This window comes from Galeopterus variegatus, unplaced genomic scaffold (assembly GCF_000696425.1).
Source record: "Galeopterus variegatus unplaced genomic scaffold, G_variegatus-3.0.2 Scaffold9530, whole genome shotgun sequence".
Classification (NCBI taxonomy): domain Eukaryota; kingdom Metazoa; phylum Chordata; class Mammalia; order Dermoptera; family Cynocephalidae; genus Galeopterus; species Galeopterus variegatus.
The window spans coordinates 3,678-15,086 of NW_007735641.1; the positions used below are offsets into that span (position 1 = coordinate 3,678).

An 11,409-nucleotide genomic window follows, 5' to 3' on the forward strand; every position below is an offset into this window, starting at 1 on the left:
CCACCATTTCAAGCCCTGGCTGCTTTAAGGCTGGAGCTGGTGAGCACACACAACAAGAGCTGGCAAAAGCCACAGCTGTATCCTTCCTATGAAGTTGCTTGGAGGCGGCAGGGGAGAAGAGGGCCTTGGTGGCCCTCAGGCTAGCAAGACCACTAGAAGGGTTCCTGTGGACCCACATAGGAGCAAGGAGCCACAGACAAGTGAAAATAAGAGCCACTCAGAGGCCAGTGAGTCATCACAAGGGACCAGCACATGGCCTGCCCTATGGGAAATGTTTGGAGTGTAGGTGGTGGGGGTGACGGGCCACCAGGGGAACATTGAAGCACAGGAGGAACAGCTGATCTGCCCCCCAATCAGCACAGGACCACTCTGTGGAGACTGGTCAGGAATATAGAACTGCAGGGTGTGCAGTTTGCTGAAAAGACTCAGGCCCAGACCAGAGTTTCCACACAACCCAGGTGTACTGAATCTTGCAAGACCCAGTAGTGCTCACAAGGTCAACCATTAAAACCTGAGCTGCACAAAAATCCTTCCCCAGAGAATCAGCAGCAAAGCAGCAATTTAGCTCCACCACAGGGCTCAAGTGTTGGTTCTCTTAAGAAGTTCCCTCATTTTAGAAGTAAGCAAAGGACAATAAATTAGTTCCAGTGCAGAGTTGAAGTGGTGGGAACAGTGAATAATCCAACACAGAACTGAAAGAAAAAATACTCACAGATTAGAGACAAACTTTGATATTAACCAGTAAAGATCTAACACCACCAAAGAACACCTATAAAACCTAGAAGGACCAGAAACCCCCTGGGCTCCAAAGCTGGGGAGGGGGGAGGTCTATAGGCCTCAGCCATGCCCCACTGAAGACTGCAGCCAGCACAGTAACCACCAGGCCACCACTGGAAGCACCCCAGGCTCCCAAGCCAGGGCAGTGGGGCCAAGAGCCTTAACCATGCTACCCCAACATCTGCAACCAGCCCAGTGACAACCACCACCCTGCCACCAGAAACTCCCTGGGCTCCTGTGCCTGGGCAGTAGGGGGCCAAGGGCTTCAGCCACACCCTCCTGACATCTGCATCCAGCCCGGTAACAACCAAGCCACCACTGGAAGCCCCCAGTCTCCCCTGCTGGAATGAGGGGGGTGCACAGGCCTCTACCGTGCCCCCTCCTTCCTCCTCCTCCCACCCTATTTCCCTCCCCCTTTCCCCCTCCCCCCAGTTGCTCTGCAACAACATCTTAGAATGTAAAGAAAATGATATTAAAAGAAAAAAAAGACTATGTTATGTAATTGGGAACCAATCCCTTAGTTGACTATTCACTAGATATCATGAATATGTATTAGATAACAAAATGCTAAAAGCGGAATCCCAGCAGGAGGCAGGGTTCTTGCTCACTTTCCTGGGGCCAGCCTCCACTCTGCCTGTGCAGTGTGTATTTCTTTTTGTGTTAAACTTATTTACAACAAGTGGCTGCTCACTCTCTTGAGCCAGCCTGTACTCTGTACTAAACTTTAAGTGTGGTTTTTTTTTTTAGTTTTTGTATTAAACTTGGTGTGGGCCCTGCTCAGTCTCCGGAGCTAGGCTGCACTGAGAAATCTGTGAAATCTGTATCTCATTTGTTACATTAAACCTGTTCTCACTTTCTCCCGTGACTCTGCTCTTGAATTCTTTCCTGTGGTCGAGTCAAGAACCTAGTAAGAGGATAGGGTGGGTTGAGGCTTCCCAGTCCCTCTCCTCTGGTATCATACCTGCCTATGCGAGACCTTGGCCTTGCTTGTCACTGGGGTGGAGACTTCATCCTGCTGGCAGACATGGGTGCTTAGGCCTGTTGGGACCATGATCTGCTGTCCTAGAGCTCCCTGTTTCTTTCTTTCTTTCTTTCTTTTTTTTTTTTTAAAAAAGATGACCAGTAAGGGGATCTTAACCCTTGACTTGGTGTTGTCAGCACCACGTTCTTCCAAGTAAACTAACTGGCCATCCCTATATAGGGATCCAAACCCATGGCCTTGGAGTTATCAGCACCGCACTCTCCCAAGTGAGCCACAGGCCGGCCCTAGAGCTCCCTATTTCTCAACACTCCTGGAAACCCTCTCCCACTCCTGTCTTTTCCAATCAATAATTCCCCACCACACCCCTGCAATATATACAGTATAATATGACCGAATATTCATCAACCATATAGCAGAATGTCATTGAGCTTCTAAACCTTGAAAGACTTCACATAAAAAAATTCATAATTTAGGGCCAGCCGGGTGGCGCACTGCTGCAGTGCGCCGCTTGGGAGTGCGGTGGCGCTCCCGCTGAGGGTTCGGATCCCACATACAGACCGGTTCCCGCTCGCTGGCTGAGCGAGGTGTGGGAGCAACACTGAGGGTTGCGATCCCGTTGCTGGTCCCGGTCCGGTACGGGCGTGACACTGAGGGTTGCGATCCGTTGCCGGACACCAAAAAGGACAAAAAGGAAAAAAAAAAATTCATAATTTAATAGTATTGAGTATTGAGTGAAAGAAGTCAGGCACAAAAGTGCATTCTATGTGATCTTGTTTATACAAAATTCAAAAACAGGCACATGATGATATAACGATATGAGTCAGGATAGTGGCTGCCCTTGTTAGGGGTTCTGACTAGAGGCACGAGGGAGCCTTCTGGGTGCTGGAAACGTTCTACTCCCTGATCTTGAGAGTGAGTATGCACACGTAAGATGTACAGCAAACTCTACGGTTATGACTGGTGCACTCAAGACTGACTGGTTAGCACAGTTGCTCAGAGTGTGGTGCTGATAACAGCAAGGTCTGGGTTTTGATCCCTATACTGGCTGGCCAGCTGCCAAAAAAAAAAAAAAAAAAAAAAAAAAACTTTAAAAAAAAAAATTTTTGGGCATTTTTAATTAAAATTTTAATAAAAGGGATAAAAAAAAAAAAAAAAAAAAACCTTTAAAAATAAAATGATTGGTGCACTTTAACTTACACTTCAATTAAAAGAGCTAAGTAAGTAAATAAAATATCTTCAAATTCTTAAGAGAGAGAGAGAGATTCAGAAAGAACTGTGTCCGGGCACGTGTCTGCTCCGGTTTGGGTTGGGAAGGTGGGACGGGCGTTCCCAGTCCTTCTGTCTCTGCCCCTCCCCCCATCCTGACCAAGGCCAGCACCTGAATGTCACAGTTATCAGAGCGGGCACAACAGAGGCTGCCTCCCCAGTCCCGTGATGTGACCCAGTTTCCACCTGATTCTAGGTGACCTTGGGGACACAGGGGTGTTGCTGGGAAAGGGGAGGAGAAAAGAGGCAGAGACCAGGCAGTGGAGGAGGCGTCCAGCTGCACCGCCGGGGTCTCTGTGTCTGCTGTCCCATCCCGGGAAGAAGAAAAGGCCGAGTGATTCAGTCAGTGATGCTGGTTTGAGGCCCCAGCAGACCGTGAGAAACAGGTAGTCCAGTGTCGGGCTGTCCCTGGGTCTGCTGCTGACTTTAGCCACTGCGCTTCTCCTCTCTCCTTGCCAATCCGTTTTCACAGGATAGAGCCTTCCAGGTCCCAGACTCTTGGCAACAGTATTGTTCTAGGACAGAACTCTCTGCTCTAGAATTGCTGGAGCATCTATTACAAACGCAGGTTTCTGGGTCTCAGTGGAGCAGAATCCGTGGAGGTGGGACTCAGGAATCTATATTACAAATGATTTCAACAGTTGCTCGAAATTTTAAGGACTGATCTGGAAGGTGGGAAGGAGCTTTGCTTGTTTTTGCTGTCCAGCACGCCTGCTGGGGCTGGACATTATTAGTCTCACTCCAAATGACCTTGCTGATGGCCCTTTCCAGGTTTACCTCCAAATCTAAGTACAAAATGTAGAATAATACATCTCCATGTGACCATTTTTTCATTTAAGCCCTTTGTTTTACAGATGGGGAAACTGAGGTCCAAGGTCATAGTGGGTTAGGACTGGCATCCGGGACCGACATCCTTCCCTCTAAAATTCTGGTGGCCCTTGGGGTTGGGGGCAGTGGGCGAGTGCTGCGCAGCAGGGGCGGGGGCAGGATCGAGGGTGGCTGCCTGTGTTTCAGCCTGGGCAGCGTGGATGGCTTGGCAGGCGAGTGTGCCCGAGCTAGAGGACCAGCTTCAGTGTCCCATCTGCCTGGAGGTCTTCAAGGAACCCCTGATGCTGCAGTGCGGCCACTCCTACTGCAAGGGTTGCCTGGTCTCCCTGTCCTGCCATCTAGACTCGGAGCTGCGCTGCCCCGTGTGCCGGCAGGCGGTGGATGGCAGCAGCTCCCCGCCCAACGTCTCCCTGGCCCGGGTGATCGAAGCCCTGCGGCTCCCCGGGGACCTGGAGCCCAAGGTCTGCACGTACCACCGAAACCCACTCAGCCTCTTCTGTGAGAAGGACCAGGAGCTCATCTGTGGCCTCTGTGGCCTGCTGGGCTCCCACCAGCACCACCAAGTCACTCCAGTCTCCACTGTCTACAGCCGCATGAAGGTGGGAAGGGAGGGCTGCTGGGGGCTGGGTGGGGAGTGAGGGACAGCGCCTGTGGGCTTTGGAGCTGGGTTCCTGCCCTCTCTGGTGCTGCCACCTGGCATGGACAAGAGTTCTGGGGCCAGAACTTGATTTCCCTCCATCCCTGCCCTGGAGTATCCATTCATTCACCATGTTTTGAGGAGATGCCCTAACCAGGTGCTGGGGATTACTGTGACATGCATGGTGGACAGCCCCCTGGTGTCACTTGCTAGCCCCTTCTTCTGCTTTTCCTTTGTAACCGTCGTGGTTTTTGATCGCTCCCTTGCCTGCGCTCTCAGGCACATGAGGGCGGGGACTTTGTTTTGTTCCCTGGTGTATTTCAGTGCCTAGAGCTGTGCTGGCACATAGTAGATGCTCAGTGTGTATTTGTTGAATCAATGAATTCCTACCCTCGTGGACTGTTACCCAGATCTAGCAGATCATCATTTGAGATTAATAATAGTAATACCATCTTATGTTACTAGGTTGATCTGAAGTTTATGAAGCTGTTTCATCTACACAATTTCATTTACTCCTTGAAACAATTCTGTGAGGCAGGGTGGGTGAGGTTACTATTGAATTTTACAAATGCGGGAACTAAGGCTCAGAGAAGGTAAGGGTCCTACCCAAGGTCATACAGCTTGTAAAATGGCACAGCTGGGACTCAAACCAAGGCCAGCTTTCTTTCCACTGCCGATAGGTCAAAAAAGCGCAGGAAGGGTTCCTGTTATAGGAAGGAGGGTACTTGGCATGGTGGTTGGGGAGTCAAAGTGAGGGGGACTGGAGGGTTTCAAGCAGGTTGTGATGTGGGCAGATCCCTCAGGCCAGGGGGTAGATTGGAGAGTTAGGCTGAAGGACAGAGCCAGATATGAGGATGTCAGGAACCATGTAGGTGGGACCCAGCAGGAGGCCTGGGGCAGGTGCAGGAGATACTTGGAAGACAGAAAAGAAAAAACCCTGACGACTGAATGTGGGAATGAGGGAGACAGAGGGGTCAACATCGACTCCCATGTCTGTAATTTCCCCTTGCACAGACTGAGGGAGCACGGGGGAGGATCCAGAGTGGGCAGGCAGAGCGGGAGGTGCCTGTGGGACCTGCGGTTGGGTGTGAGTGTCTGGAGGCCAGGAGCACAGAGGGGCTCTGGGCAAGAGCTGGGGAGCGGTCTACATCTGGGTGGTAATGGAAGCCACCGGAGTGGAGGAGACCAACCCTGCAGAGTCTACAGAGTGATAAGGGAAGACACTGATGACAGCCCCAGGGAGCACCAGGGTTTAAGATTTGGGTAGAGCGAGAGAGAATCCCAAAAATGAAACAGAAAGAATGGACAGAGGGAGGAGGAACACTGGCTGGGTGTGGCCTCCTGGAATCAGAGGGACAGAGAAATGAGATCACTTGCATGAAATGGCTATGGGGACTGAGAAAGGTTGGTTAGGTGTAGCAGTAAGAATTGATTGTCTTGGCAAGAGCAGATTAAGGGGCGTGTGGAAGGAGGAAGCCAATTGTGGGCGAGGAAATCGAGTCTGTGTTTTACTAGCAGAAGGGCTGCCCAGGAGAGAAAAACAGCTGGGACCTTGTCCAACCTTTCTGGGTAGGAGCCAAGGCCCAGATGGGCCCCCATTTTGAATTTGTGTTTTTATGATCCTGACTCTTCTCTGTGATGCGACGCAGAATGCACCTAAGTCACATTCCCCTATCTGCTCCCTTTCAGGCATTCCTGTTCTCTCCTATCTATCAAGATCTGGAGATACTTGACTGACTGATTGATCAGTTTGCATAATTTAGTTTCCTCTCACTGTGGCCCAGTTGATGGGAAGGAACTAGTCCCATCCCTCTCTGCCTGGGGAGAGTGGCCCCTCTTTGGCCACTGTGAGATGTTCTGATGCCTTGTTATCCAGAGCAAGGACTTCGTGTCCATTTGTCCCTACACGTGCTTTATTCTTCACTCAGCTCCCTTCCAGAAAGGCTCATACAGAGAGACTTAGATTGTTCTTGGGAACAATCTAAGCCAAAGATTCTGTACACTGCACAGGCACAACCCAGCAGGGGCTCTGGTCAAGTAGTGGAGCCAGATGGTGGTCTGGGGGTCTGGGTTGTTACTCATGAGGCTAAGTCAGGTTTGGAGTCAGGCAGCCCAGAGTGTGCAATGTCAGCCTGGAGAGGGGCAAGAGTCAAGGGCAGGGGTAGCTCTGGTCCCTACCCTGGTTCCATGGGGAGTGCTGTGGCCATTGGGATACTCTCAGGAAAGGTAAGGCCCTGGGGCTGGTCCCAAGGAGCTGGGGGGTGACGGGGCCAACTGCTTATGGGGCCCTGGCATGCTGCCCCCAGGAGGAGCTCGCAGCACTCATCTCTGACCTGAAGCAAGAGCAGAAGAAAGTGGATGAACATATCGCCAAACTCGTGAACAACAAGACCCGGATTGTCGTGAGTGCCCTTTCCCTCTGCCCCTGCCCCAGAACCGGCCACCTTCGCTGTCCTGCAGGGCCCAGTTCCAATTCGTCCTCTGCAGAAAACCAGGCCCTCCACATAAAGCCAGAATTCAAAGCATTCCAGGGCAGGGTGGGGAGGTGCAGATCCTCTCAGGGGAATTGTCAGGACTGGCTCCAAGTTGGTTTTTGTCCTCCATGTCCTTGGGACTGAGATAACCCAGGACTTGAGTCCCAGAAGTAAACAACCCAAAGTGTGGGCACAATCCCTGCCCCCGCACCATACCACCTGTGTCTGCTTGACTTTGACAACCTGTCATGGTGCCCTCCCAGTACCTGGGAGCACAGGTGTGGAAAGGCCAGAAGCCTTTGGTACTGATTTCCTAAAACTAGAGGCACCTTGGGGCTGGGAGGTGTGGAGCCCGGGCCTGGAGGTGGTTGTGAAACAGGAGCAGGAGCATCCAGTATCAGGGAGCATCGTGCACTGTCTCATTTAACCCTCCTCGCCCCGGAGGGAGGCAACATTATCCCCGTCTGAGGGAGGCACAGCTCAGGGGTCCACAGGGACTCCTGGGCTAGCGCACTCCAAAGTCTGCTCTCCCGGGGCTTTCAGATTTTTTTCAGTTGTGGAACCTGTGATGAAACAGGCAAAAGCAGAGCCATTCATTTGAAATGAGGGCTGGGGGTCCAGCCTCTCCCCTGCCTCGGGCCGCCCTACTGCAGGGCCACCTCTAGGGCTTCCCAAGCACAGTGTGAACTCCCTGGCAGGTGTCAGCCCACAGCCTCCCCTGGGACTCAGGTCTCAGAACGAGCCCCAGTCAGGAGGCCCCTGGGGACACTGAGGCCAGCCAGAGCCAGGCAGCTCAGCTGTGACTCTGCCGTGACTGGCCCTCCCTGTTCCAGAATGAGTCTGATGTCTTCAGCTGGGTGATCCGCCGTGAGTTCCAGGAGCTGCACCACCTGGTGGACGAGGAGAAGGCCCACTGCCTGGAGGGGGTAGAGGGTCACACCCGTGGCCTGGTGGCTTCTCTGGACATGCAGCTGGAGCAGGCCCGGGGCACTCGGGAGCGGCTGGCCCAGGCCGAGCGTGTGCTGGAGCAGTTCAGTAATGAGAGTCACCACGAGTTCATCCGGGTGAGCCGATGAGGGACTGTCCCCATGCCAAGGCCCAACGCCCCAGAGCCTTTCCTTTCCTAACAGTCCCCATGGTTCTGCACAGCCACCCCCTAGCCTTAACCTGCCTCTCTTGTCTTCCAGAAGTACCACTCCATGGCCTCCAGGTAATGACCTCGGCGGGAGTTGCTGGGGGAGATCTCAGCGGGTCTGGGGCTGCGGGCATGGGTATCTTGTCTCCCCTAGTTCCTCCATTCATTTTAACCAGTGCCTCCGGAGCAGCTGCCCACATCTGGCTCTGTAATCAAGCCCAGGGAACACAGATGAAAGTCATGTCCCTGCCTTCAGGGGACTCGTACATGTGGGGGGAGGCAGATGGTGAACTATGGTTACATCACTGTGGGTACCTAGAACCACAGAAGTTCATTCGAGCTACAGATATACCATGAGGAGGAGGTGATGTCTGGGTACTGACTGGCAGAGGGGCACAGGCTGACAGCTGAGAGAGGCAGAGGCAAGCAAAGTGGGGGACAGTCCCGTGAAAGGGGGAGTGGTGCACGGACTCTGGGATGTTAGGAGAAGTTCCGTGTGGCTGGGGTGTAAAGTACGATGCCAGGAGGAAGGAGAGATGAGGTGGGAGAGGGGGGGTGATGGCCAGAATGAGGGGCCTTGAAATGGAAGGGATCGGATCCATGTTCAGTCCCAACAAATGATCAATTCCTGCAGCTCCCAAGCCTTCCTCAGACAGTGCTTATGGGAGACTCCTTGTTTTCTCAAAATTCTTTGTCTTGGGGACACTTTGGTTAGGAGACATGGGATTAAATGAATGGACACAGACTCTGGCTTGCTCAGTTGGGAACAGGTGTCCCCTGGGGCTGTGGCTGGGATACAGAGAAATAGTTCTCAGACTTCAGCAAGCATCAGAACCACCTGGAGGGCTACTAAAACAGAGTAGTTGGCCCCAGTAATCAGTTTCTGATGGGCAGGTCTGGGGTGGGGCCCAAGAACCTGCATTTCTAACAAGCTCCCAGGTGATGTCGATGTTACTGGTCCCTGGACCAGCACTTTGAGAACTGCTGCTATAGAGTGCTTCCCCTTCCAGGAAAGAGGCAGGTCCTCTAAGAAGCGGGTGAGAGGGGTGGGCACCGTGTATGCACAGGCCCCAGCTATGGATTTGGCCGGGTGGACTCTCGTCGGGATGGAAGGCTGGGGTGACCTGTGTGGCACACGACTCTCCTGTCACTGTGAACTGTTGCACACAGAGCAGAGCTCCAGCAGGCCCGGCCTTTGGAAGGCACGTTCAGCCCCATCTCCTTCAAGCCGGGACTCCACCAGGCCGACATCAAGCTGACTGTGTGGAAAAGGCTCTTCCGGAAAGTTCTGCCAGGTCAGACCCCAACCCATCCTCCTTCCTGAGGGCTGCCTTCTGCCCAGGATGGGCAGCAGCTTGCTTGGGTTGGGGTGAGAGCTGGGATTCCTCCAGACAGCATAGGTTCGAGCTCAGCTCCACCTCTTCCTAGCTGGGTGACTGGGAAACTTGTATAATTTCTGAGCCTCAGGTTGCTCATCTGTAAAGAGAGGCTGCTGACACCCACCTGGCTGGGCTGCAGGGTTTGTATATACGTGTGCGTGTGTGTAGTTTAGTGCTTAATAAATGGTTGCCACAGCTCTTTGCCAAAAAAAAAAAAAATTTAACTAATTCCTTTAATACTAGCATGCTGTTTACTTGTACATAAGGGAAATCAATCAGTGGACAGATTGCATCCATCAAAGGCAAAAACAGGGTTTATATAAAAGAAAAGGGGGAGGGGGAGGGGAAATTGCAGCCTGTGAACAGTGAATCTTGTTTGCACATTTTGGGGGTAGACTGATTAGCTGGTAGCTAGCAAAAAGGTCACTTGGGATAGTTTGTCCTTGAACAGGCTGACTGGGCTAGCAAATACAACAGCTGCAGTTACTATGGACTCTGCAGAAAGCCTCGCGGCTGGGCTGAGGAGCACAGGTGACAGGCCACCTGCCAGGTCCTCCCATCAGCATCTCCACCTTGGGTGGCGGGCCTGTACCTGTCCCTAACCATGATTCCACCTTTTCCCCTCTTCAGGCATCACTCATTCACTCACTCACTCATTCATTCAGCAAACAGCCCTGTGCTGCCCTTCTAGGCCCTGGGGATCCTAAGACGAGAGGACAGTGTTCCCATCCCGTGAAGCTCGGGGCCTGCCATCGGCCTCCCGTAGGCAGGTCTGCTGCCTTCTGTGTGGCTTACCAGGCCTCTCTGATCTCTTTCTCAGACCCAGAGTCTCTCCAGCTGGACCCTGCCACTGCCCATCCCCTCCTGGAGCTGTCTAAGGGCAACACAGTGGTGCAATGTGGGCTCCTGACCCAGCGGCGTGCCAGCCAACCCGAGCGCTTCGACTACAACACCTGTGTCCTGGCCAGCCAGGGCTTCTCCTGCGGCCGCCACTACTGGGAGGTGGTGGTGGGCAGCAAGAGTGACTGGCGCCTGGGGGTCATCAAGGGCACAGCCAGTCGCAAGGGCAAGCTAAGCAAGTCCCCGGAGCACGGCATGTGGCTGATTGGCCTGAAGGAGGGCCGGCTGTACGAGGCCTTCGGCTGCCCACGTGTGCCCCTGCCGGTGGCGGGCCATCCCCACCGCATCGGGGTCTACTTGCACTACGAGCAGGGAGAGCTCACCTTCTTTGATGCCGACCGCCCTGATGACCTGCGGCCACTCTACACATTCCAGGCTGACTTCCAGGGCAAGCTCTACCCCATCCTGGACACGTGCTGGCATGAGAGGGGCAACAACTCACTGCCCCTGGTGTTGCCCCCACCCAGCAGGCCTGGCCACCTCAGCCCCCCACCTCCTACCAAGCTGTAGGGCTGCCCGTGCTGGGCACGGTGGACTCATGGGGTTCTGCTGGGTCCTGAGGTCACGTCTTCACTGTTTGGGAAGGTCTTCTTGCCTGAGTAGTCCTGGAACATTTGATGATGGGGAGAAGGACCATGACCCCTTCCCCATCAGCCAGGGGCATATTTTGTTAAGTTCCCCTCAGTTAGCAGAACCAGGCCTTGGCATCCACGGGTCACACTGAGCTCCCCCGGTCCCTCTTGGTGGCTCTCTGTGCTTACTCTCCCAACTGAGGGTGGAAACATTCCTACACATACTTTTTCCTTATCATTGTGAACTTAAAACAACTCTTAAGGATAATAAATTTGACATTATTTCTTTCTCTTTAAATGATTTTCAAATATTAGCTACTGTACATAGATACTGCTTTATGCTCGAGTCTTTTAAAGCAGCTCTAATCTCTGGTGGGGCCAGGTCTCACTTCCACGCCCTGCTCACTTGGTCTATGGTTAGAGTCACATCAACCGCTCAGTCGCTGCTCCATCTTCAGA

At 53.1% G+C, this 11,409-nt stretch overlaps 1 protein-coding gene across 2 annotated transcripts; it reads left to right on the top strand.

The window, feature by feature from the left end:
* The first annotated feature begins 3,337 nt into the window (after nucleotides 1-3,337).
* On the top strand, nucleotides 3,338-10,895 carry TRIM50 (tripartite motif containing 50). Of its 2 annotated transcripts, XM_008593693.1 has the most exons (7): nucleotides 3,338-3,411; nucleotides 4,040-4,452; nucleotides 6,797-6,892; nucleotides 7,798-8,028; nucleotides 8,152-8,174; nucleotides 9,270-9,394; nucleotides 10,299-10,895. In XM_008593693.1, the coding sequence occupies exons 2-7, from the start codon at nucleotides 4,054-4,056 to the stop codon at nucleotides 10,886-10,888; spliced, it is 1,464 nt and encodes a 487-aa protein (XP_008591915.1). In that variant the 5' UTR covers nucleotides 3,338-3,411; nucleotides 4,040-4,053; the 3' UTR covers nucleotides 10,889-10,895. The 2 variants fall into 2 exon arrangements, with proteins under 2 accessions (XP_008591915.1, XP_008591913.1); XM_008593691.1 differs by having other exon boundaries at nucleotides 3,351-4,452.
* The last annotated feature ends 514 nt before the right edge of the window (nucleotides 10,896-11,409 follow it).